The following is a 27,099-nucleotide window of genomic DNA, read 5'->3' as shown; positions in this document are numbered from 1 at the left end:
CCGTGAAAAGAACAAGAAACTGTCCCGACCTGAACCGGGCTGCAGAGCCCTTTGCCTTCTCGCTCCTCGCCAGTCCCGCCCCACGGCGATGCGAGGCCACGGGCCGCGGTCCTGTCTGTCTGGGTCACTCTCGTACCTTTGGTTCTTGAGATACAGTAGGTCCCTGGTCCTACTTTGTACCTGACACACAGAGTCACTCGACCAACCGTTGTTAAATGAATGCATGAATTAAAGAGCAAAGCGTTTAGCGCAATTTATCCGGTTGAAAATTATCACACAGACATGAGAGTGTCGAGAAAGATGGCCAACGGCCACTGAGTTCTCAGGTGGTGACTGTCTGAAAGGGGGAAGGCCGCAAACGCGAGCCAGGCCTCCCTGCCTGGCCTCGGTGGCCGTCCACAGGAACACCCACAGGGCCACCCACGCGCAGGGAGGGAGGTGGAGTGTGGGCCTGTGGGGACAAGGTGCTGGAACAGAGAGCCCGGGAGCTCAGAGGAGACCCACGTGGTCCTGCCAAACGCAGACACCCACGCTGGGCAGCGGGGAGGAAGCCGACCCTCACCCCGGCTCAGCGAATTTCCCGTGGTAGAAACAGCGATCACCGCAGACTGGGGTGGGCAGCACAGACCAAAGGCAGAGAGGAAAATTCAAGGTCACACGCAAAAAATACCGTCGGGATTTACAAACAGTTTGGCGAGGCTGGGAAGAGGTGCATGGCTGGCAGGGTGGGGGGGGTGGGGGGGGGTGTGGCGATGGAGGGACCCCACACTGCTTCCCTCGGTCCTCCCCACAGCCTGAGGACGAAGATGCCCCTTCCTCCCACCGGGCGAGGATAAGGCTCTGAGCTGCAGGGCGGACCGCAGACTCTGTCCAAAGACCCCGAGGCCAGCTCTCCATCCCACCGCATTCCTCCCTCCTCACGGTGCGACGTGACGTGGGGGAAACTTCCAGAACATGCTCCCCGTGACTGAGTAGAAACCTAGGGCAGCAATGGCAGAAAGGAACTGTGGAGAAATCACACCGGTGATTGGCAGCGAGGGAACCGAGTTCCCGAAACTCTGTCTCGGGTCTCTCTGGGAAAACCGCGAGGCAGGCGCGGAGGAAGGGGCACAGGTGTCGGGCCTGCGTGCTTAAAATACCAACTGTCACTCGACGTGTCCCAGCAACACTCACCACCGTAATTCTTGACTATTATAAATGTGCTCTCTGCCCTGGTCTCCCGCGAGCTAAGCCAGGCGTTTGGGACGGGGCCAGGGCAGGCACCCGAGCGTCAGCCCCCGGGGCTATGTCCTCCCCTGGGGAGCAGCACGGCGGGGAAGGCCGGCTTCGCGCAGGGCCTGTCGGCCTTCTTCCCTGGCTGGCAACTCACAGTTACTCCTACGGCGCTCTGTCCAAGCCCAAGGCCCAAGCTCAAAGGCCTCCGGACGCCCCCGGATGGGCAACTCACACCCCGCCCCCCCCCCGCCCCCTCCCCCCGCGGCCAGAGCCGGCCTTCCAGAACGCACGCCTGATCCCGCAGCCGGTCAGCCGTGGCTCCGCTCAAGTCTTCCGCCCCCGCCGAGGCCCCCCGGCTCCCGCTGCGGAAGGCGCACCTTGACCGGGCCCCACCTGCCCAGGCGGCTGGTCCCTCAGCACACTGTGCCCTTCGCAGCACAAGATGAGCAAGGCCGGGGCAGGGCAGGGCGAGCTCCGGCCTCGCAAGCTCCATTTGACTCAATTTAGAAGGACCTGGAACACCAGAGAGACAAGTTCTGCCGGCAGCTTTCCAGGTGTTAAGGTCACACTACCTCCTTCTTCAGTAGCAATTAAGGCCCTGAGGGATTAAGGGGGCCTGTCTGGCGTGAGGTTGGCGAGTTCAGAACGGGCACCCCAAACCGCACACCTGCCGGGCGGAGTGAGCGCCCCCGCTGCATCCTCCGCACTCTGCGCATGCGCTGTGCTGTGCCGGGGTTACAAACACTGACCCGTGCTGGTCTGAGTCCCCAGGGGGCGCTTGGCCCACCGGAAGGCCGACAGGCATGACCCGGGCAGCAGAGGCGGGTCAGGGTGACTTCAGGAGAGCCGGAGAGAATTGCTCACCCCGGGTCGGGCACCGGGCAACCTGGAACCGTCAACAGGGAGTTGGTCTAGAGCTGACCTTTGAAGGACAAAGGGGCCAGGAAGGATGTAGGATGGGGGAACGGCTCAGAAATGCAGATGCAGAGAAATCCTGGCCTGGGCTCTGCCCCGCCCAAAGTCACACAGGAAGGTCATGGCGGCAGGAACCTCACGAGGAGTCCTGACCTGCTGCGTGCCCTCCTAAGGCAGGCCCCTGGAGCTGGAACCTCCTCTGTGCCTCAGTTTCCTCATCTGGAATGAGGACAATCACCCACAGGGCACTGATAGTGAGTGACAGCAGGTGTCGGGGTCTCTTCCGTATTTAGGGCCGTCAGGCAGGGATGTCAGAAGATCCATATCATCAGACTCTTTTATAATTTTGCACAACATGCCTCTCTGCTCCTGTTTGGCTAAAACATTTCAGTTTTCAAGGAGTAATTTATGAATGTGCCTGGTGATATCAAAGGCTTTTCAAAAAGTGCCTAAGCAGCAGTGAGGGTCACAAATCATCCCAGATGGACACAGATGACCCCAGGAGAACCTCGGGAGGGAGAGGCAGACATCCTGCTCTGGGCTCACTTTCACCCCTGGGCGACTCTGGACGTCAGCAATGCGTGTGATCCTGCAGCCTGCTGGGTGCTGGGCCCGGGCGACTCCAAGTGTGTGTGTGCGCGCGCGCGTGCGTGTGTAAGAAAGAGAGACAGTGACACAAAGGAACCCCTTCTGGGCTCTTGCCTCTGGGAATTCACAATTGGTGAAAGAAAATCGAGCAAACACACATTGTCATGGCTACACACCCTTCCCGCAGGCCTGAGTGCTTCTCTGCTCCATCCACGGCACATCTAGAGGGAGCCTCAGTGCCGCCACTGCCCGCTGCACTGCGGTGGCCCTGCCCAAGCTGACGGCGAACCCTCGGACCTCGTCCGACTAGACTCGGCAGCGCTGCCGTGGCCCCCTGGTCCTCCTGGAAACACCTCCTCCTCTCCCGGGGCATCCCGGCTCCAGGCTCGCCTCCTGCCCCTCCCACGGGACTGCCACGCACGTGCCTCTGGCCACCTCTGCTCTGTCTGCCCGCGCCCCGTTGGGTCTCGAGGCTCCATCCCCCATGCGCTTCCGTCTGCCAGACTCGTTCACCCTGGTCCACCTCGCCATGGGTGTCTAACAAGCCCTTTGAACTTAGTGTCCAGAGTGAACTCTGACCTCCCCCAAAGCTGCCCCATCACGGCCTTCCCTGTCTCCGCTGATGATGACCCCAGGGTTATCTTCCACTCTACATCCGATGTGTCAGCAAAACCTGGCACTACCTTCCAATCACACCCCGAATGTGTCCACTGCTCACCCCGCCTGCTGGAGTCGCATGGCCAAAGCCACCATGACCTCCAGGCTGAATCGCGGTAACAGCTCACAGTGGCTCCCTGCTTCTGGCCTCGCACCAGCTCTCAGATGGGGCCTTCAAAACACCGTCATCTCGAAACCCTCACGCGGCTCCCACCTCGCTCGTCGGAAAAGCATCGAGGCCCCACGACGGCCTCGAGTCCCTGCGTCGTCGCCAGCAGCTCGCGCCTCTGCTCCGGCCACACGGGCTCCTTGCTGCAACCCCAACACCAGGCTGCCCTCCGCCCCAGGGGCTCTGCGTGTGCTGTTCCCGCTGCCTGGAGCGCTCTTCCCCCAGATGGCTGCGTGATGCATGGCCTCTGCTCCTCGGGGCTCGGACAGATGTCCCCGACCACCAGATTTAAAGCGGCTCCTGCACGTGGCGCCCGCCTCCCCCTCCCCCTCCCTGAGTGGTATTTGCCACCACCGGACAGTGGGAAGCACACTTGTTTCTGGTCTGCTCCTGCCCTGTGGAACAAAATGCGTAGGAGGGAGGGATCCACGCCTGTCTGTCTGTCTGTCTGGGTCGACGCTGCAGCTCTGAGAGCAGGGCCTGCCCACGTAGGGCACGGTGTCTGCTGGGAGAGCAGCTACAGGAAGCTCAGGAGCACCTCGGCCAAGTGCCCTGGGTGCCCAGGGCGAGGCGCTGCGCGCTGCCCGTGCAGGGCGCGTGTGCGAAGGGGACGGCAGACCTGGGCTTCGAGGGGCGCGCAGGAGTTTGCCAAGAGCGGAAGGAGGTGAGTGTCACGGCGAAGCCCACACGAGAAAGGACGCCGTTCACGCCGCTGCGGGTCCAGCTCGGGCCCTGGGAGCTGCCTGGGGTGGAGAAAATTCTAGCACGCTCCTCGCAGCCTCTGCGAGCCTCGCTCGGGCAGCCCCACGGAGCCCTCTCAGAGTCCAGCCGAGCACGGGGGACTCTTGGGGGTCACCACCTGTGTGACTGGGGTGACCTCTGAGAATTTATGCGTCTGTGAAATGGGGGGTTGGGCACCATCTTCCCAGGGCTTTGGAGGGACAACGGCTGCCATTCGGAGTGGCTACGCGCCAGCACGGGGGACATAGAAGTGTTTGTCCCCTCTCACTCCGCCCGCCCACCACCCCCGCCAGCCCCGAGGTGAAGTCAGGCTGCAGCCCGTCCTGGGGCTGGAGGCGACTGGGCCGTCGCCCTGGGAAATCACTGGGCTGCTGGCCAGGGTGTGGCCCCAGGGTGACCGAGCTGTGCCTCCCAGAGAAGAGAAAGCGCCTAATCCCCAGGCTTTGCCGTGAAAGCCAGGAGAGGCCAATCACTCGTCACCCGGCAGGGACGGCCGTGCTGTTGTTTTTAGGTGGAATTTCTGAATCTCGTTTGTAATGTGCACTGATCCTGGGCTGGGCCGCGCACACCAGGCCGCGGGCCGGGTCAGCAGCGCATGCTCAAGCCCTCACGAGGTAATGATTTTAAGGAGGGGATGGGGCCCTGCTGGCTGGCAGGACCGGGCAGGCAGGCTTTTCGCTTTGCCTGAGGCCTCGCCTGGCCGGGGCAGCCCAGCTCGGCTGCTGTCCCCACTCACAAGCTCTTGCACCCCGGTTGCTGTGTGTACGGTAGGGCGGGCTGGGCACTGCCCGTGGACCAGGCTGCGAAAGGCCCCCCCCTCGGGCTGAGCAGGGCACGCAGCAGCCCTGCCGCACCTCTGCCCTGCTGGGACATTAACGGGACGGAAACGCCCCTGCAAACAAGCACGTTTAGCTGCAGGAACTCACGGCGGGGGCTGGGGCAGCCGGCGGGCAGCCTCTGAGAAGCAGCATCTGTGGCTTGGGCACACGTTTGTTCCCAGCACTGGCGCAGGGTTGACACGGAGTAAGAACCAGGGTGCTCCTGTCGACTGAGTGAGATGAATCCGGAAGGACAGGACCCGGGAGGCGTGGCCTCTACCGGCCCGCTTCGGGCTCCTGGCTCGCCAGCCCAGGCCACCGGACGTGACTGTTAAATACCCCCCAGGTGGCTAGAGCCACGTGGGGGTGAACAGTCCCGGCACCGGCCCCTGTGCTTCACTCCAGCCTGTTGTCCCTCAGGGGGCTCCATGCTCCCCCCAGCTCCCGGCTCCGAATGGCGAATGGCGTCCTCGCAGAGGCACGTTCGTGCCCCTAAGGGCCGCCGGCTATGCCGAAATGCGCACGCCCCCTCCGATCTCCGACCTGTGACCGGCCAGGCCCGAGTTACCGCGGCGATGTTGCTGAGAGGAAAACTGAGGCTCAGGGAGGTCGTGCAACCTGCCCGAGGTCACACGGCTAGAAACAGAACCACGAGTCAAGCGCAGAACGTCGTTTCCCAGGTTCAGTGCCCGGGCAGTGGACACACAGCCGCTAATGTTTTCCAAATGCTTAGCTTAAAACAGAGTAATAACCCTTACAGCTCATGGATGAAGTTTAAAATGTCACTTTGAAATGTAAAAGACTTATTTACCTTTAAGATGAAGTTGGGGGGGTGGTACCGTATGAGGGCGCTGGCACACTGGTCAAATTTGGGGCCCCTGCCTCGAGCTTAAGTGCGAGCAGCGCGGGAACTGGGGGCTGGGCAGCCCCCTCTTGTGCAGAGGGTCTGGTCCCTGCTGGGACCGACATGCCTATCACGCGCCAGGCCCTGCCAGGAGCTTCCGCATAGTCAGCCGGTTCATCTAATTACATTAATTGGCGTCTATAATTAGGGTCGATCCCTCCTAAACCCAATGTAGATACCGTCTGCGTGGGGAGGGGTGGGCAGACAGCCCACCGCCTCACTCATTCAGACCTCGCTGAGCGCAGGGCGCTGGATGCCCTCACAGCCCGCCAGCCAGGCCCCCGCTGAAGCTGAGGACAGGAAGCCTCCCGTCTCTCGGGGGGACCTGAGGGCCCCTGCAGCCATCCGGAGGGCGACTGAGGACACACCTGCTTGTCATGGCGGCTGGCTTGCTGGCTGTGGGGCCCTGGACCAGCTCTTCCTCTTTTCTTATATAAACGGTGATGTTGGCCCAGGGCTGCCTACTGTCCTACGAGGCCACACAAGGACCTAACAGTGCAGAGCCTGTGGAGGACAAGTGAATGCTCACGGGACACCGGGCAACTTGTCCACCCCTAAGTGAGCCGAGAGCAAAGTCTCTACATCCCGTCCCTGGGTGGCTTTAGACTGGGACCCGAGGCCGGGCCTTGATACTGTAGGGCCATCGTGTCTCCACGCCAGTGAGTATGAAACTTCTCAGAAATCAAACCCTGTGTGTGTACACGCCCCGCGCCCACACACCTACACGCAAAGCCAAGCCTACATATACCGGCCTACATTTGTCCCCACCTAAACACACACACACACCCCTACGCGCACACCCATGTACGCTCACACACTCACCCTCACACTCACCCCCGCGTGCACTGACTCAAACTCGTTCCCCAGAAATGAGCTCACAAAATGGAGCGAGGTCTGCATTGATTTTCAGACTTGCAGGCTGTAACCAGAGCACGCGTCCAGCCAGAGCGGGCCCCGCGGCGCGGGCTCCCGCTCCAGGGCGGACGGGCCGGCGAGAGCGTGTTGGCACCGGCCGGGTGCGGTCAGAGCGGGACTTTCCAGGGCCCCGTTCCCTCGGTCGGCACAGTGGACTTGAGGGGGTCCTTGACTCGCAAGTGAGGGCCCAGCACCCCAGGCCCTGTGGCCCCTTGTAGCTTCTCCTCCGCCCTCATCGGTGCGTCCTGGGTGCTTTGTAGCACCGAACTGCACGGTGCCTCCATCTCCCTGCCTCTCGTCCTGCTGCCCCTGGGCTGGGAGTGTCTCTTTGCCTGGCTCACTCCTATGCAGCTGTCAAAACCCAACACTTGTGTCACCTCTTCCAAGAAGCCTCCCTCGACTGCTCCACGAGGCCAGTTGGGCTGCACGTCTCTGCACATCCAGCACCTTCCACGTGCTGCTGTGTGGAGAGGGGACTGGGTCGGCGTCCGTCTCCCGCACGGGGCTGGGAGCTCCTGGGGCGTGGGACATGGGTCTCGCAAGGACCTCAGCCTCCCCAGAGTTGCTCCAGGCCTGGCTCACGGAGGCTCGAAGCGTGTCCCTTGGACTGCAGACAGGGGTAGGTGACAGGGTGACAGAGCCTCAGCAGGGCACCAGATGCACATGACTCAGCGGTAACCAGGAGAAGTAGCGGAATGAGAGCGGGAGGGTGTGCGTGTGTGTGTGCGTGTGTGTGCACGTGTGCATGTGCGCACACATGGCCCAGTCACTGAAACTAAAAGTCCAACTTGCATTTGGCTCCGGGGTGGGAGGTCCCTGGGTCAGTGAAGAGTGTGGCCACAGTCAAGCCCCAGGACCTGCCTGGCACTTACGCTGAGAAACTAAGTAGGACGTGGCTTGTCACTACATGACTCATGTACGCATGGTTGTCTTGAAGCTTCAAGTCCACCTTTTTATAAGTAAAGGCCCCCCTTCAAGTCTGTATGGTCAAGAGGGAAGGTTCAAAACCCCACCATGCTGGGGAAGGGACAAGGCCCTGGAACGTCCTTCTCTGATTCTTCACCTGGCCAATGGCAAACCAGCCCAGGTGCCATCTCCCCTGAAGCCTGCCTTGATTTGCCCAAGCACAGCACCTCTCACTGTACCCTCCTGTCACTCTCTGGGAACTGTCACCCTCCCCCAGAAGCACATAGTAGGTGCTCAAGAGGCATTGTAGAATGGGTGAGCCAGTTAGCTGATTAGTCACAGTGCTCTCTAGGCTTGCCCGCCCTTGAGCACTGACCCGCGCACTGCCCCCCCGCACCCCACCCCCCGCCGCAGCAGCGAGGCTGAGGACCTTCTGAGCCCGGCCACAAAGGAGTAAAGCTAGTGTGGCCGAGGTTAGCTCCTTGCGGACCTTCTCCACGAGTTAATCAGAAGGAGAAGGGAGAAGCAGACACACGGGCAGCTCATGGGAGCAGCTGCCTCTGAAACTATTACTCACATCTGAATGAAATCTACGTGAAATACAGATTTGTCTATTCTCGTGACCTCTGAAGCTGTAGCACAGGGACTCAGGAGCTGTCACCAGAAAGACCCCTTTTCCAGCACCCCCATTAGAGCCAGTACGCTGCAGAGCGAAGGCAGAATTGGGGCCGGATGAGGCAGGCTTCGCAGTGGCCTGAGAATACCTCGGGCATTAACAGAGCGTTTGTGCACAGACTGAAATGCATTCATTTTTCACTGACAGCTGGTTAATGAGGAATGCAACAGAGCGGCTGTCCGGGGCTTCGCGAGGCAGCAGGCCCTGCCCTGCTCCAGAGCCCCCCTCCTCGCTAAGACCGGCGTTTGGAGGACAAGGCAGGGGCGGGCCGGGCCCTCGGCGGCTCTCGGGGCAGCTTCTTCTGTTTTGCGACGGGGAGGAGTGAACACGGGGGCCTCGGGGCCCTGGTGCCTTGTGCGCTAGTTATTTTCCCGGGACACCCAAACGCTTGGCAACTGTGCCTGAGCAGCGCTGGCCATCTGGGTGTTTGGGGAAGATGGGGTTCTAGGCCCGCTCTGTCCCCCAGCACTGAGTGGCCTTGGGCAAGCCTCCTGCCCCGTCTGGCGCTTGCTCCCTCATCCACTACGGGGATAAACCCCCAGGTCGCAGGGCCGTGGAGTGACAGAATGCCTGCTCCGGGCACTCAGTGCTAGCTGCTCCTTGACGTGCACTGAGACTCAGCTCAGACCTCACCTCCTCCAGGAAGCCTCCCTGACCCGGGTCCTCAGGGGCCGTGGCCTAGAGCGGGCAGGTGTTTGGCTAACACCTGTGAGTAGGCGGGTGTCCCTTCTCGGGTGCTGAGGCAGCGTGGGGCTGCATGCTAGCTTTCATTGGGCTGGGGGACCCCCCAGGCCCTGCTGGGGCATAACAAATAGGAGGCCTGAACAGCCCCCAAAACGCTTTCCCCTCTGCAATGACATAAAGGGTTTCTGTCTATGACATTGCTTGAAATGAGAACTACATCGCTGAAAACAAGTTCCCAAGCACCCCGGGCCTGCAGTCTCGTGAACTCATTTACTCAGCACCCTCCTTTGCCCAGGGAAGACAGTCCCGCCGACCCCTGCAGGTATCTGTGAGGACCGAGCAGGGCGAATGAGCCTGGGGGTGAATGAGACCCACGATGTGTCTCTGACCGTGCGGGGCTCTAGTCCAGCAGTGCAGCCGTCCACCCCACAGACAGGCCAGGGCCGCAACACCATGCCCCAGTCCAAGGCCAGCATGTGGTGGGATGGCCACCCCTAGAGGCCCGGAAGCTCCTGGGGTGCACAGATGTTATTTGGGGCAGAAGAGAAGTAAGGAGGTGGGGATAAGGAAATCGAGCGAAGAGACCCCAACCCCAGGCAGAGAAATAAGGCCGCGACCGGCGGGTATAGAGATGAGCCCAGTGAGATAGGGCCTGGGTCCCACCTCAGTAAGACCCTGACTGCTGTGACCTTGGTCCTCCACCTGGGAGATGACACTGGCAAACTCCAGGAGCCCAACCGGATGGGCCACCCTATAAACACACTGAGGAGCGCAAGAGGCTGGGCAGGCAGGACGCTCGGCCAAGGGCCAGCCTGGGCCCTCCCGCCCGAGCACCAGCCCGGGATTCTACAGACCAGGGCACGTGACACTACGTGCGGGGAGGGCCAGCCGCTGCGTCTCTGTGGCCTCGTCCACATTCCATTCCCAGGGAGCGGGGGCACCTGCTGTCCCTGCTCCCTGGGGCTCCGTCCTGTTCCCCACTCTGCCCGGGTCACAGTGAGAAGACTAGCGAGCCCCCTCACCTCTCTGGGCCTCGGTTTCCCCTTCTGCAAAAGCAGCTGGCAGAGGCGGTCTCCAGGAGGCTCTGACACGCCAGGATTTTCTGCCCCAGCAGATGGGAAGACACGGCCTCCCAGATGGGTGTGTTTAAGTATAGATTCAGCTAGAAAACTGTGCTGGTGGGCAACGAACCTGGGCCTGGCCGCTGTCCAACCCGTGGCATGGGACACCCCAGGGTGGACTTAGCTGGGAAGCTGGAGGTGCAAACACTGCAGGGACCCCAGCCCCAGGAGCCCCCAAAGGCCGGGGAGGCCTGACCCGTCTCCTTCAGTGTTGTGTGTTCGTGATCTGTGTTGGGGGCTGTCTCTCTCCCCTGCTGGAATGCAGAGCCCCAAGGGGCAGGAGCTGTGCGGTGTTTATCCATCTCTGTACCCACGACACCTGGCCCAGGGCCTGGTAGAGATGGGGATACAGGAAGGGTCTGATTCCGACTCCCGAGGTGAATGACCCTGGGCGGCCATGTTGCAGCCATGCCTGCAGGCCTGCCGTTAAGCACAGGACTGACCGAGGGGGCCTTCCGTGTGTGGGTGTCATCCGGCTGCCCGAGGCCCCCACCCGGCACACACGCAGGTGCGACAAACCCTGCTTACCCCTGCCTGTCCTCATCCCTGAAGGTCCCTTAAGAGCCTCTTTGTTTAACAGTGGGGGAAACTGAGGCCGGAGTGGGCAAGCAGCACGTTTTAGGACCGCTGACAAGCGCACTGCACGCCCTGCCCTCGGGATGCCGGCAAGGGCTAATGTACCATTAATTGTAATTAACTAATTACTCCTGCTGCCAAGCAGCGGGGGAGGAGGCTGGGGGTGGGGAGCCCCCATGACTCAGTCATGTTTACAACACACGGACCCATTTAAGAGCTTGTAAAGTCGCTATAAATGGCCCTTTGGCAGCAGGGGATAACGATTCCCGTCTCCAGCTGCCAGGTTAACAAACGGTCGGGTTCAGGACTTCAGGGCCTGCGGTTCCGAGATCCAACAGCGCCACCTAGAGACCACGTTGGGAAACGCTCTGCGGGGGGTGCCACCTGGGCAGACCGTCTCGGGGTCACGACCTCAGAGAACCTCGGGCCTCGGAGACCACGCAGCCCACGCCGCCCACGCCCCACCATCCCCATTCGCAGTGGGGAAGCCAAGGCCCAGGTGTGCACGGAGCTTGGCTCTGGGTGGCCCGGCCGCTTTGATAATGTGCAGAGTCTAAATCTAAGTTCCCAGGAGCAGCTGTGATCCTTATGCTGCATGAACTCGAATTCTTTAGGTGACAGTTCAGGAGAGGTCCTGTGAACCAGTCCTCCAGACTTCCCCACTCCCCACTGCTTCCCCTCCCTCTTCACCTGAGACGCGCCCTCAGCTGCCACCACTCTGTCTTGCCCTGGCCCTTCTTTTGTGCCACCGAATCTCCAGGGGCAAGTCCCCGAAGCACGGTCAGAGGGGCTGTATGCGTGTGCCACCACGTGGTCTCTGTCCTCACACGGACTGACACACGGGAAGGGACAGAGACTGGACACAGGCAAGGCCCGCCCAGGTGAGACCAGAGCGAGGTCCTCTGACTCCTCGTTTCTAGGCCTGTCTTGCTGTAAGAATGAAAATCGCACTAGCCCGCAATGGCTGGGGGACCGCACTCCACCTGCGTGACCTCGTCTGAAATTCTCAGGTGTGAGACGCAGAGATCTAGTTAGCCACCCGTTTACGGGCGGGGAGACTGAGGTCCACAGGAGCCGCCCAGAGAGCCGGCGGCACAGCTTGGGCGGGGGGGGGGGGGGGGGGTTCCCAGGCGGGCTCTGCCACCCGGGGCACATCCTCAAACTGGGATTGACTGGGATCACACTTTGGATGGGGACTCAGGTGGGAGCTGGGCTGGTCCTGAGACGTTTTCCTGCCCAACTAGCACGACACTCTAGGAGGACAGGGGGCCTGTCCGAACAGAAAGGGACATCTCGGGCCACTCACCCACGGTCATGCCGTCCATGTAGCGCTTGATGATGTCGAAAGAGTCCCGCAGGTTCCCTTCCGTTATGTCGAAGATGATGTCAGCGCGGTTGGCGGCGTGCGCAGGCGTGACGGCGCGGAGGAAGATGATCTCTGCAAGGCGGAAGCGCGTCATGGAAAGGGGCGTGGCGTGGGGCCGCCCACCGGAAACGCCCTCGGGGAACCGGAACCCCGCGTGAGAGACCCAGGCTTGGAGAAGGCGGAGGGCTCCCCAGGGCCCTTAGGCCACAGCCCAGCCCCGCTCCCTACCAAGGGGGAAACTGAGGCCTGGGGAGATTTTTTTTTTTTTTTGGCTCTTCCCTGAGGTCATGGAGCTTATCAGCAGAAGTGCCAGGACTGAGAAGTAACTGGTAATTAGTCAAGAATCTTCGAGAAGCTGGGAAGGGGGTTACCGAAGGGGATGATGGGAGAGAGGCCAGAAAAGGCAAGGGAGCAGGCTGGTCTCCGGCCCCGCGGAGATACGGTCAGATAAACCACTTCTCAAGGTGGGCTGGGCCGTTCGGTGGCGGTGTCTGTCTCCCAGAATGCCCAGCGTGCGGCTGGGAGCACCAGGCCCTGACTCCACCCGGTCTGGGCCATCTTGGGGGCGTCCTCTCTCGGGGCCTCAGTTTCCTCATCTGTAAGGTGAAGGAGGCAGCCCGCCCTGCCTGCTAAAGGTCCTTTCAGTGCCCAAGGTCAAGGTCTGGGTTTCCTGGGCCCGAGGCGCTCACTGGTGTCTCTGGCCACGGCCAACTCCCTAGAGAGCTGATTTTGGTCAGCACTAGCTGAGAGGCCGTGGAACCAGCCGTTAGGGCTTCAGCAAGGATTTGTGTGTGGTTTGGTGGAACCCGTCATTTTGCACAAGGCAAACATCAGTCAGTGATTTTCTCTGACCCAAGTCCATGCCGCTCTGTGAAGATTCTGTGCCTTCCTGTTTCTCGAGGAACAAGCCAGCGGGCTGGGGGCCGGGCACTCGTTCCTTCAGGCAACCGCACCCTTGGAGAGCCTCTCCTGCCCTCGCCGCCAGCCATGACTGGGTCCTCCGTTCTGGTGCGTGCTTCTGTGCCACTTGCAGGACCCAGTCCAAGCGGCTGAACACAGGGCTGCACTCCCGTGAGGGGGTGAGAGGGCTCCTTCTCATCCCTCGGTCCCAGAGCCCGGCCTGAGCGGGACACGCGGGAGGCTCTGTCTGCGTTCGCTGAACGAATCTGTCACGGTGAGCTCCCCCAAAGGTCAGAGACAAAGACTGCGCAGAGCAAGCAGGAGGCTGGAGACCACACCAGCCCCGGCCCGTGGGCTGCACCCCTTGAAGCAAGGTGTGCAGAGCAGCACCCCGTGCGCGGCACTTTGCTGGGCGCTGGGAGTGTGTCGCCCCGGCCCCATCCCAGTGAGCGGGCGCCGTGATGGCAAGTCGGCACAGCAGGCCAGGAGCAGGTGCGGGGACACTGACCCCTTTACTCCTGTGCTCCCCGGACCTAGTCCGGCCCCTCCAGTCCACCTATCCCTTGGTGTCCAGGGTGATGCCAAGGTCCCAATTCCAAGTTCAGGCTCCCACTTCATCCTTCGGCTCATCCATGGCCAATTCTTTACTGCTCCAGCCAGAAAAACCATGTTTAGTTCCCCAAATGCCCATGGTCTCCTCACCTGCAGACCTTTCCATGTGTTCCACTCTGCTTGGCACTCTCCTCCCTCCTTGCTCCCCACTCTGACCGCTCAGGCCCCAGTGTGGAAGTCGCTTCCTCCTGGAAGCCTTCCTGGACTCCCCAGCGACTGGCACAGAATCAACACCTAATCCCAACAACTGTTCCCCAGAAGACGAGACCCCTGAACCGGGAGCTGGGAGTAGGCCGCATGGTGCCGTGCAGTCTGGGGACACAGAGGAGATGTGGGGCAGAGGTGGGGTTGACCTGTACTTCACGCCCCAAAAGAACATCTCACCCAGGAGTGGCGGCCTCGCAGGGCGATTTACTGGATGATGGCCGCCCCTGGGGCTCCACGCCCATTCCAGGCTGCGGGAGTCACCACTCACCTTCTGGGCGGGTGAACTCGCGGAAGGTGGGCAGCGAGACGAAGGTGTGGGAGATGGTGTTCATGGGGTCCGTTGCGCAGGTGACGTCATTGGGGCGGCAAGACTTGATGCAGCGGACGGTGTCTGTCTTCTCTTGGCGGAGCCTGAGGGGAACCAGAACACAGAAGCAATGGGAAAGTCGGAACCAGTACTCCCAGAGCCTGGGGTCTGGGGAAGAGCGGCAGGTGGCTGGGCGGGGAGCAGCTGGCCCACAGACACAGTCGGAGAGAACCGCGGTGGCCTCCACAGCCCAGGTGTTCCATGGAGAAGCCCCGGGGCCCGTCCTGCAAACCGGATCAGGACCCGAATGCCAGAGATGGCCCCATTTCTGTCTGCCCTGGCTGGGCAGAAGCGACGCTTTGCTATTCGCCAACTGTACGAACTCGGCCCCAGTTTCTACATGAAAACACATTCATTCATTCACTCGCTCAACAAGGATGTTTTGAGTGTCTGCTGGCTGCCAGATGCTGGGGACATCAAGGGAATCCTGCCTCATGGACCACTTGGTTGGGCGGGCTGCACGGGTCATAAATGATGGAGCATTTATAAAGTGCCCTGCCTAGTGCCCCGCCAAGAAATCAAATCTACATTGTCACATGATGGATGGGAGGTGGGAGAAGAGACATAGGTTGTCACAGGGCCATGTTCCAGGCCTTGTGCCAGACATAGTTTTATCTTAAAGCAAATACGAATGCCACACAAAACGTGCTTCATTGATTAGTTGGAATGCCGCTGTGAAAAGCTGCTTCCGCTCACGTGCTGTCTGGCTCTTGGGGGTACGCATGATAAAGGAAACGCGAGATCTGTGCTTGACTCCTCCCTTGTGTTTACCAGTCTTCCGGAAAACGAACCAGCTCTCTATCATCATTTAGAGGTTACCCATGGACTTCTTAAATATCAGTATGAACTCGAGGATTTAAACTATTAGATGGATTTCAGTCCACTGCAAGTATTATCCTTTGTAGCCAGAGGGAAAATCAGATTAGTTTCTGAGTCCTTTAGACCCAGTCAAATTTGGGGGAACTCTCTTGCTATCTGCCAAGACAAGAGGGTCCAGCCTCATCTTGTACTTTTACTGCCCCATCAAGTAAAGACTTGGGTGTGGTTTTTGTTGTTTTGTTTTTCAGTGGAAATGTTATTTCAATATTGCAATCTGGATACCAGGATATCCATCATTTCTAGGTGTCTTCAGTGGACATTTTTAAAGATAAAATACATCACAAGTGCCTACTGCTACTTTCAATTCAAAACAAGGACCACGCTGTTTGTTACTTGATCTCTTCTATATTACAAAGCAATCTCCTTTTTCCCCCCGTATCTGAATCCTGGTTCTTAAGAACATAGGAGATGATAGAATATTCTGTGATTATTTACTTAGCTTATTCCATATTCTAAAATAGCTGCAGAATAATAATACAAAAATTACCATTCCCTAATTACTTAAAATAATATTTTGGATATGTTATATCATTCTGCCTACAAATTTTAAATAGGTGTGCTATGTCTACACTGTCTAGGCATATAGCAATTCATACTATGTATTTTTTCTTGTAACACTCATTTACCTGTGGTTCTATGAGTATGTTTAATGCTCACGTGTTGATAATAGACTGTGCCATTTGTATACAAAAGTCACTTTTGTTGGGTATAAAATCCTGGTGTTACATTTTCTTGAGCATACTAATTAATCCTTTTCTTCTGGTATAATTCTTACTGTGAAAAAGTCTGATGGTAATTTTTTTCCCTTAGAAGTCATTTGTCATTTTTGCCTAGATGCCCAAACTTTGCTTTCTCTTTTCTTTAAAGTCCAATATTTTATTGGACTATGTCTGGAATTGGTTGCTCTGAGTAGGTATAGGTATGTTCAGGTATGATGTGTGTTCTTTCAATATGTAATTCCAAATCTTTTTTTTTTTTTTTTGAAAGCTTCTAGAGTTATTGTTTTTAGTATTTATTTTTCTCCCCTTGTTTTGGGTTAATTCTTCAGAGATTTCTATTACCTTATGTTGGATCTTCTTTGCCTGTCTCCAATATCCATCACTTTATCTTAAAGCCTATTTATCTTTCATTGTTTTTAAATTTATAAAATTTTTCTTCTCAGCTTCTCTTTCTCTTATTTCTTTCTGAAATTTCTTTTGCTTTAATTTTAAATTATTTCCTCAGCTCCATCACTTTATTCCTCAGTTTTTCCTAATTTTTTTCCCTAAAGGGGAAAATCAATTACCTCCTATGAAAAAATACATGATGTTTATGAATAATTGTGGCTCCTGGGTTTTTCCTAATACTGACTCACATTTTTCTTCCATTTTTGATCACTTTCTTGATGTTTTTATTGTTTTGATATAGGTTACAGTTTTGATCTAGTCTATGAGCTTATCTTTCTGGTATACTTTCATTCCCCAGAGAGATGACATTCTATTCTTTACTCTGTTTTGCCTTACAAATACTTCGTTTGAGATTTAACCTTGAGAGTTTTGGTCGAACATTTTTGTGTGAAATTAGTTTTCCTGAAATTTAAGTAAGAGGCATGGTTCACAGTGGTTTTCCTGACTTCCCAGAGCTCCCTCATTTTTGGCGGCTTGCTTTCTGAAATTCGTCTGTATTGCGTGGACCTTCTTTCTCCTTGGTCCCTATTATCTTTTTCCTACTCAATTTTCTACTTCATTGCTGGCAATTTTTTGCATACTGTGAGATTCTGACCTTAAGGGGAGCCTGGAGGCTCAGTTTCAAGAATCCCTAGAGCCTAAGACACTCCATCACTTTAATTCTTCCATGAGCCTCTTGCACACACTGGCCACTGGGATGAGCAAAATGCCCCCCGATCTCAGCTGTTGTCCCTAAATTGGTACACTTAATTTTGTAAGGAATACCTATGGCCTATTTTGGGGTCTCCCACTGCTTTCTCCCGCATGGATGCCAGCATCATGCAGGTGGGCACACATTGCATTTCGGGGTTCATGGGGCTACGTCGACACCTTGTTTCATTGTAAATGTTTTCTATGGACTTCAAAACTTTCTTGTCTAGCTGTTCTGTGTTTCATTTGGGATCCAGAGAGCTTCAAAAACTATGTGCTGTATCTTCCCATCTTCCCGGATCCCCTGTGTAGACATTTTGTACACATTATCTCACTGAACCTTCACAGCTCTTTCCTTTACGCCACACTACTGCCTTCTTTAGCTAATAAAATATTCTGTTTTGTACTTGGAAGTTACAGAGCTTGTATCCAGGGCTCTGAGAGATGAGGCTAGAGCAGCGACCTGACCAGCATCGACTAATCCCAGGAATCCTGCCCTCTTCACAGCATTCGAGGGCAAGCGTGGGGCAAGACTTCAGAGCAGACCCCAGGGCCAGGCTGCCTGGGTGTGAATTCCAGCCCTGCCTGATACCAGCTGTGCGACAAGTTACTTAACCTCTCTATGCTTCCGCGTCTTCACTGTGAAAGGGGGATCGTAATAGCACTTCTCCCGCAAGGCTGCTGGGAGGATTAGTTAAGTGCTTGGAACAGTGCCTGGCCCACAGGAAGCAGTATGTGTTCGCTGTCAGTTACTGTTACCGTTATAGTAATGATAATCGTGGTTTTTACCATTTCCCCTTGGGAGCTTGGTTTACTACAGTGACACAGTCAGAAGTACACAGGTCTGAGGTCAGAGTGACGACAGCTGTACCTATCAGGAACCTTGGAAACGTCCAAACGCTCTGAACCTTCACTCCTCATTTAAATCAAGATCCCAACGGACACTCGAGAACCTTCCAATGAGTGAAGAAACCAATGCATACTGACTGCCTACCATATACCCGACGTGGCCTGTAATTGCCAGAATCATCGGACAGAACACCTGCTGTGTGCTAGGCACCTTCTAGGAGCTAGGGCCATGCACTGAATGAGGCACACGTGGCTCCTGCCTCTGCAGAGCTGTCTGGGTGGTGGGAAGGACAAGCGAGAAACACAAGTAAACGGGAACTGCGAAGTGCAATGAGCACCGCGAAGGAGGTACCATGGGGAGGAATGACAGAACATGAACCAGGGAGTCGCGGAGGGCCCATCCGGGGACAGACACTTAAGCTAAAGCCAGCCAATGTTCAGGCCGAGGGTGCGAAGCATGTGCCAAGGGCACAGGCAGCGAAAAGCTCGTCAGTGTGGCCTGAGGGAAGCGAGTGAGGGAGAACGACGGGTGTCAGGCTGGAGATGCACAGGGCCTCGACGGGCACGCTGGGGACTCGTGACAGTGGCTTGGCTGGAATCGTGGTGGCGACGAAGGGAGGCAGGTGGGTCAAGGCCCACACTGGAGGTACTGTGACGGACTGGAACAAGCCCGAGCCGTGGAGTCAGCAAAACGAAGGTCAAACGCCAGCTGTGTGGTCTCGGACAGATCACACACCCTCTCTGGGTCTCCGTGAGGACGACAGACCTGCCTTGCTGGGGGCAGCGTGTACGACCCTGAGGACACTTATGTTTCCCACGAGCGGCACACTGTGCTGGGCTCTGCCGCCCCCCGGCGTGGGGCTGGCACGCTCAGTGGGTACACTGACCTCGCTAAGGCAAAAGCCGCATCCGAGCTGCTGCGACTGCGTTCAGTGTTTTTCTACAAGGTCCGGCTTCTCGTCAAGACGAACAGAAAAGCGAGGCTCGAATCCCTGGACGGAGCTTTTCTTTGCCTTCGTTAGGTGCTCAGCTCCCAGCGATACAAAAGGAAACCAGGCCGGGCCGGAAGCCTGGCTCCGCCACAAACCAGCCACGCTACCTCGGCCAAGACTCAGCTTCCACAGTGACAGGATGAGGGGACAGAGCTCACTAAGCTCTGAGAGCCCTTCGCAATCACCACTTTGTCCTCTGGGCGTGACACACAATGGAGAAGAGAGAATTCATCTGAAACGGTCCAGCCAGGCCTCGTTCTCCCTCCGCCTGGGTGCCCGGCGGTACGTACAGGGCCCTGCACTGACAGACACTCCCAGGCCCGCGCCCCTTTATGGAAAAGCCCCCTCGGGCACCTCCCCGGGGGCACCAGGCAGTGGCCGGTGCAGCTCACCCCAGGGTGATAAGCAGCAGAGACTCCCAACCACGCCAAACAAAACCGAGGCACAGGAGCACGGGTACGAGTCGCCTGCGAAACTTTATTAAAATCCCGGCGAAGAGGGGTAAGAAAGCGACAGGGGGGCGCCCCACGGCGGTGCTCAGAGCTCTGCGGACACGAAGATGAAAAGCCTGGCCACAAAGGAGCTGACGGTGCCGTGGCGGTACAGGTCCATCTTGACAGTCAGGAGCAAGTCCCTGGGCTCAAGGATGGGCTTGGTGAGGGCCACCACCCCGCTCTGGTGGTTCACCTTCCGGGTGCTGAAAAAGCCCTCCTCGTTGCCGCCGGTGATGGCCAGCTTCATGCTGTCCCCGGAGACGGAATTGGAGGGGCCCATGCGGAAAACCACCGCGGGCACTTGGATGTTGGTGGGGAAAGAGAGGTGGTAGTAGGTTATTCTCAGAGGCAGCGAGTGGCACTCCTGATTCTCATGGCAAGGCAAGCGCTCACAGCGGCTGCAAGACAAGTGGACAGGGAGACGGGGAGAGGGTCAGGGCACATCCAGCAAGCGGAGGCACGACAGCGCGGGGCGCGGGGGCTCGCGGAGCCGGCCGCCCGCCACCCCCTGGCCAGGCCAGTCCACGGGGTGAGCACCCTCACTCACCTGTGGGAGGGGCCGTGGACCTCCGGGCCGCTGGCTCGGGCACTAGCCTCTTCCAACACCCTCAGGGGGCGCTGGGTGGCTGGGGGCCGGGGCTGTGCCGGAGCGGGGTGTGGCCCCTTCTCACTGGCAGGGCCCACCCTGGGCCGCACTCACCAGCACACCCCGCCCTCTGGGTGTCATCCAGGCTCCTGGCCCGCGACCACCCCGGAAGTGATCGCCTCCACCACTAGCAATCAAGGCTGCTGCCATCTACCAAGTCCGTGGCTACCCAGCACCATGCGCTCTAGTGTGATCACGGCAACTGCACGGGGCGGTGGGGGGTGCTGTTTTTCAGACGAGGAAACTGAGGCTGAAAGAGTCAGTGGCCTCCCCAAGGTCAGAGTGAGGAAGCCAGATCTGTGCTCAGGCAGAGGTCTGTTCCCGTTCCCCCTCACGAGGCCTTGTGCTCCAGGCCCAGGTCCCTGTCTGTGTCCACAGGACCAGCCAGGGCTTGGAATGGAGATGGGGACAACTTCTAACTTCCTGTGTTAATATGGAGACAGGTTCTAACTTCCTGTGACATGATGGGTCCTGACTTCCTGTGACAGGACGGAGACCGGTCCCGACTTCCTGTGATAAAACGGTGATAGCCTCTAACTTCCAGTGATGGAGACAATTTCAGCTTCCTGTGAGAGGATGGGGACAGACTATCTTCTGCCACCCGAACTTCAGGCCCATCGCACTATGAAGACACCTGCCTTCGGAAGCAGGGTCAAGGCGCAGAGGCCCACGGGACTTGGCAGAGCCCAGGGAAGTCCCGCCACCTTGGCTGTCCCAGCCTTCCATCACGTCTCCCTCCGGCTTTTTAAGTCTCCACACCTCGTGCTGCGTGACTTGGGCTTACTTTACACTTGGCATTTATTGTGAGTGTGGCCCTTTTTACACCCCATTTCCAGGCTCTTTATCAGGATGGACAGTGATCCCTTCAGTTACGTGACCATTTACCACTCTGAGCTCTGGGAAAAGGCAGCCCCGGGGACGAGCGCCACGGGACTAAGGGCGCACGAGGATCAGGAATGCCGACGAGGGCAGGCATGCCTGGGAGGGGCCCGAAGGCAGGGACAGAGGCAGGAAAGGTGGGCACAGGTGCCGCTGAGGGGCAGCCCAACCCGAGACACCTGGGTCCAGGCCAAAGGGGAGCGCTCCAGGTGACTGGGAGCCACGGAGAGAAGGTGCCCGGCATCGTGCGGCCCACCAGGGTTTCTCCTTCCACAGGCACAAGGCGCCACCCCTCAGTCTACTGATGCGAACGCCGGAGCTCGGCGAGTCTATGACTCCACAGTCTGTAGTGAGTGGCGGAGACTAAGTGGGCCACACGCATGCGCGCGCACACGCACACACGCACGCGCACGCGCACGCGCACAGCCACTTCAGGAAGGGCCCGGCGGACCTGGCCAGCAGGTGGCGCTAGAGTCTCCTTTATGTGAGCTGAGCTCTCCCACTGTGTGTGGCTGGCTGCTCCCCGTCCAAGCACAGAGTTTTGTTTGCCACATGGAAACAGGGACCATAAGGTGTGTGTGATGTTCTGGTGTGGCTTCCGCAGCCACTCACGCAAGGAAGCTGGACATTCCTTCCTCCTGATGGCCCCCAGCCCGGGCCACATGGAGTCAGTCCGTAACCAGGGCACCCCACGCCCTTCCTCGCGCTAGGCCTGGCCCCTCCTAGAGCCTCGCTTTCCAAGGGAAGGGCTGTGGCTCTTTGCGTTAGTCCAGTTCCCGCACGGCTCAACACCTACTGTGCGTTCAGTGACCGTGCACAAATAAATACGGCCCTGGTTTTCCGGGTCAGTTTCAACCTCAGTCAGCTGTCCTACTCTGCTCTACCCCAAACGTCTTGAAACATCCCAGACAACATAATTACGGTATCTGGCAAACTGTCAGACTGGGAACGGCCCAAAAGTCTCCGTCAGGCGGTGTCTAGGTCACCGCGTCGATTACAGAGCGGGGAAGGGCCAGGCCCCTGGGACCACGCGCCTTGGTTGCGTCTCGCCACACACGAAAGGAAAATGTGCCCCAGTGTTTCAGTTCAAAGTATTTGATTAAAACACCCCACATTCCATGAAAATGAAATTACTGAAAGCCACCACGTACCAAAGGAAAAAAGGCCTCAAGGCCCAGTCCCCCCTTCTCCTGAAATACAAAGCCATTGGGGCCATTCCAGGCTGTCACACTCGTGTCATTCTCGAGACAAGCCCCAGGAACCAGCCAGGGCAGGGCTCCGCCCGCCCTGTGCACCCGCACTATACCCTCAGCCGAGAGCTGGGCCGGCCGAGGCCGCCGGCCTCACTCTCGCTTCCAAGATAACGAGCCTCAGGGTCGGCCCGCTGAGGAGATAAAGAGAAGGTTTTCAGTCCCATCACAGGCTCAGAGACACTTCGACCATTCTCCCTGCGGGCAGGAGACACTTATGTGGTCAGGATCTTAAGAGCCTGGTTGGTCTCCGAGGCCCAGCCCTGTGGTTTATGGCTCGGCCTGCTGGGTCATGCTCCAGTTACCTCGCCTCCACCACCAGGGACACTGCCCAGCAGGGGACTGTGGAGAGAGCCAGGCTGAGGCCCAGACGGTGAGAGAGGACCTGTCAGGCTCCCTGAACGAGCGGCTCCTGTAGGATGTTAACCACAGAAGCGCTGGCCGCCGGGTCCGTCCTTCTACGGCTCTTTTAGATTTGACAAATTGCTTTCTAAAGGTCACGTAATAAGTTCTTTAAGAGACTTTTTTTGAGGAGGAAGAAAGTGGGCTGTAAGACAGAAAATTCCAGTCCAGCGGTGCTGAGAAGGTGGGCCCCTCCCCTGCTGAAGCGCTGGCCTGCCTCCTGCCCGGGCCAGCTACGTGACTCGTCCGTGACACAGCATGACACTCACACCAGCCGACAGGTGCTTCCTGGTCCCACGGTTACTCCCCCGACCGGGACCCTCCCAGTGTGGGATCCCAGGCCCGGCCCGCTCTTCCTAACCTCGACCTGGGCTCCTGGCCGCTCCACGACTCCTCGCCAGGGACCAAACGAGGAGAGAACTGTGGCCACGCTGGCTCCTGCGTGAAGCACTGGTGGCCCCGCGACCACCCAGGCCTTCAGGAGCCCTGTCTCATCTTCCTGTCTGAGGCCGTGGGCCTCGCCCAGGCACGTGGTCACGGCCGGCGGGCAGCAGAGCAAGCGCGGCGGAGTCGCCCTGGACAGCCCTGCAGTCTGGTCTGCTGTGTTCTGGGGAAGGGCACAGGGCGGCTCATCAGTACCCACCTCACCGCTGTTTCCTAAGCACCCAGGCTGGCACCGAGCTGGGTGCCCAGAACCCATCACTGCTCATCCTCACTAGCAAGGCCTTGCCAAGCAGGTGCCACAGATGCAGAAAGGGCCCCCGGGCGACCAAGAGACTGGCCCGAGGTCATGGCACGGAGGAACGGGAGAAGCCATAGTACTGGCAGCAAAATATGCCTTGGGGTGCCCACCTGCACCCCACCAGAGCTGAACCCAGAGCGAGCTTTACGGAGCAGGCTCTGCCCCACAATCACAGGTCAGCCTACAGGAACCCAGGGGACGACATGCTCATCCCCTGTACAGCTGAGGGCATGGAGGCTCTGAGAGGCTCATGGGATCTGCTCACGGTCAGGGTCAAGGGGCCTGGAATGGACTGAGCTGGGAGGCAAACCCAAGCTTCCCCAGGAGGCGAGAAGAGGAATACGGGGGCGGGGGACTCGCCGGGCCCACCTCAGGTGAGGCCCCTCAGCCCAGGGCTCACTCCCCTCCCAGCTCCATTTCCCACCCGGCCTGTGCTCAGGCCACTGGGGGGCACTAGCGAGCAGGGAAGGGCCTTCATGCAGCAGCCATCCGCCCTGGGGGGGCCGCGTGGAGCCTCACACTCCCCTTTTGGCCTTTACCGTGGCGGGTGCCCCCTTCCTGCCCTTATTGATGAAGAATGACGCGCCCCCTCTTCATCAGCCCCGAGGGACAGGCCGGTAAGTCCAGGGGAACAGACCGGCCTTGCAGCATCAGCCCTCAGCACGCGCTGCGCTGTTCCCTAAGCACCCCACTTCGAGGCTGAGCACTCCTTCCTTCCCATCTGACGTGCGCACGCCCCGCCCTCAGCAGCCTACCGCTCCGTGCCTCTCGCCTGCTCCAGGCACCCCCTCCCGCCCCATCCAGCCACGTGGGCCGCCTCGGTCTCAGCACCCCCGCACTCTGTGGCCACTGCTGCTTTGGGCAGGTGTTCCTAGGGGGCGGGTGCCTGCACACAGCGGGCCCTCAGTGGACGGTCCCCGAGGGAGCGTCTCCCGCACTGAGGGCGGCACAGGCGTCCCGAGCTCGCGCCAGCACGAGGGGGCCGGGGAAGGTGGTCAGTCTGCGGATTCCGGCCGCGACCTCTGTGGCCAGGTGCCCATGCCCGGGGGCTCAGCGGGCGTGAAGGCCGGCACAGGGCGGCCTCCTCCCCCCTCCTACTTTCGTGGCTGTGAGAGAGTCAGAGGTCGACGGCAAGCAGCCAGTGTCCCAGAATCCTCGACCCCAGACACGGACGACGCTCCGGGGGCGAGGGGGCTCACGACGACACACGCCAGCCGGCACGGCGGCAACCCGGGGGCGCGCGACCTTCTTAACGGCTCCCGGGACTGTGACGAGTGCCCGCCGGGCCGCCGTGTGCAACCACAGGCTCTGCCGAGCGCTGCGGACTCCCAGACCCAGTTCTGGAGGGGCTCTTCCCTGAGCGGGGCCCACGAAGGGAGCAAGCTGCTGGGTGTCCGAGCAGACGAGACGCATCCTGGGGAACAGAGCCGGCCTGGGGGAGGTGGCCAGGCCGGCGGGGGGTGGGCACCCCCCGTGCTGGGAGGAACACGGAGGGCTGCCGGGAGACCAGGGACGGCTGAGCGTCCCCTGCTCCGGGCTTCGGCAAGAATGGCTGGAGGCCGGGCCAGAACCGGGAGCCAGAGCCCCAGGCGAGCAAGTGTACGTACAGGGCCTGATGCACTGTCCAAGGCGGCGCGGACCCCCTGACAGGAGGCGCAGACTCGAGGTCAAGGCCGAGTCACACGGTGGGCCTGGCTTTCCACGGGTCGTTTAGAGGGAGGGGTCAGGTGTCCATGGGGCTTTTCCACAAGTGACAGACAGTGGGGCCAAATGAGGCTCAGTGGGAGACCCGAGGGTCCTCGCCACTCCCCTGGGGAGGCGGGTCCTCGACATGCCAGCGGACATCCTGGTGGCCTGGGAGTGAGGCAGCTTACGATGACGGGCAGACGCACGGCTGCAAACTGAGGACGTGGGCCTCCCATGCTTCTCTACAGTCGCTAGGCGAGACAGAACCTGGTTTCTAGGCAGGTTCGCCTAATAACGACACCCTAACGAGTCACATGGGCCCCTGGAGTCATCGCTACTGTCACCTGAGTTGCAGCGCATCTGACATCTGTGTCCACCCCGGGGGACCAGAGGCCTGGGGTTCCCGCCGGGCCCCAGGCACAGGCTGGTGTGAGAGCAGGCCCGCCGACCTTCGGCCTCAAGTCACCACCTCGGCCTCGGACACCTCCGCGGGAGGGCACAGCCCGGGCCGGGAGGCGGGCGCGGACGGACGGGCGCGGGCCGAGCGACTTACGTGTCTGCGGAGCGGCGGTAGTTCTCCGGGCACTCGAAGGCCAGGCAGCGGAAGCCGCCCTGGACGTTGAAGCAGGTCTCGTTCGTGGAGCAGTTGTGGATGCCGGTCACGCACTCGTCGATGTCTGCGAGAGACCCCGAGGCAGGCGGTGAAGGCCGAGGCCGAGGCCGAGGCCACCCGAGCCGCCTGCGCGCCAGCCGGCCGGGGGCGGGGTGGGCCGCGGCCACCCCCGCCCTGCGTGGCTGCTCCCCGGCACCGGGCCCCGGGCCGGCTCTTTCATTCGCAGGACGTTTACACTCGCAGAGCGCTCGCTTGCCACTCACAGTCCCTGCAGTGAGTGTGAGAACACGACGAGCCGCTCTGACGGCCCGGGAAGGGTGTCGAAGGCGCCTCTCAACTCTCCTGACAGCTCAGTGAAACCAGTACTGTCATCGTCCTCATCCTAGGGAGGCACTCACAGGGCTTCGGTGACGTGTCTAAGGCCACTCATTTTGCAAGGCGCGGAGCCAAGCTTTGAACCCCGGCAGGCTGGCACCCAGCTCCACGCTCTAACCAGCCAGCACCTCTCCACGGCTCCCGAGGTTCGTCAAGCTGGCGGCCGGGCCGGAACCAGGAGCCAGAGCACCCTCACCTCACGTATGACTCACGACATCCACGTAGGGACAGAGAGGAAGCTACTAGCCCCACGTGACAGATGAGGAAACAGAAGCTTAATGGGCTTCTAGGTCGTGCCCTGTGTCTCGGGCCAGACCCTGGACATGGGGAGCCATCTGCCTCCCCACAACCCTCTGGAGCAGCTAAATGGGGTTCAGAGGGAAGTCCCCAAGGCAGGAGGCGTCTGTTGAGAAGCGCCACGTGCCTGACCTCGGAGCCTAAACAACGCTCCTGACCGCCAAGGCCCGGCTCGGGAGTGTGTTTTGTCATGTCTGGCAGGACCCCAGGCAGCAGCGAGGGGCCGGGCCAGAGGCAAGCAAGTCCTTTGCTCCGTGCGAAAGGCACAAACGGCAACTTGCACCCAGAGCTCTGGACTAGCTGGGCGGGTGGCTGCAGCTGCTGCCTCGGACCAAAGTCACCTTCTTCAGGACCGGAAATGACATCGGCAGAACCCGAGGACTCTGGAGCCTCTGGGCTGCCAGCCCCCTGTGGGGGCGCACAAGGCAGGGGCTGGATGGGACGACCTCCGAGACTCAGCTTGCGGGGCTGCTCCCGGGGGCGACGGGAGAATGCCACTGCCCAGTCCCAGACGCCTGGTCGGCACCCCCCGCAGTCGCCAAACGCACGGACGCAGCAGCCCCTGGACCGTCCGGTCGGCACCCCCCGCAGTCGCCAAACGCACGGACGCCACAGCCCCTGGACCGTCCGGTCGGCACCCCCCGCAGTCGCCAAACGCACGGACGCAGCAGCCCCTGGACCGTCCGGTCGGCACCCCCCGCAGTCGCCAAACGCACGGACGCCACAGCCCCTGGACTTTTCTTAGATACGGGAGCTGAGTAGTCAGTCCCCTCATTCAGCCCATGCCAGGGCCGACTCCTGG

The 27,099-nt window shown here is 59.4% G+C and overlaps 1 protein-coding gene across 2 annotated transcripts in view; it reads right to left on the bottom strand.

Annotated features, from left to right (window-relative positions):
• Window positions 1–27,099, bottom strand: part of FBLN1 (fibulin 1) — a 67,834-nt gene that overhangs the window by 6,427 nt on the left and 34,308 nt on the right. Inside the window, exons 14-16 of one of the 2 annotated variants that reach the window (XM_016135706.2) lie at window positions 25,566–25,689; window positions 14,239–14,381; window positions 12,192–12,323 (exon numbers count right to left, since the gene is read on the bottom strand). In XM_016135706.2, the coding sequence (XP_015991192.2) occupies window positions 12,192–12,323; window positions 14,239–14,381; window positions 25,566–25,689 (399 nt within the window). Of the gene's footprint in view, window positions 1–12,191; window positions 12,324–14,238; window positions 14,382–19,370; window positions 19,806–25,565; window positions 25,690–27,099 lie in introns of those variants that run through there. The other variant, XM_016135707.2, reaches the window with a different exon arrangement.

Source organism: Rousettus aegyptiacus, unplaced genomic scaffold (genome assembly GCF_014176215.1).
Source record: "Rousettus aegyptiacus isolate mRouAeg1 unplaced genomic scaffold, mRouAeg1.p scaffold_m13_p_2, whole genome shotgun sequence".
In the NCBI taxonomy this organism is placed as follows: domain Eukaryota; kingdom Metazoa; phylum Chordata; class Mammalia; order Chiroptera; family Pteropodidae; genus Rousettus; species Rousettus aegyptiacus.
This window is presented reverse-complemented; position numbering and strand designations above follow the sequence as displayed.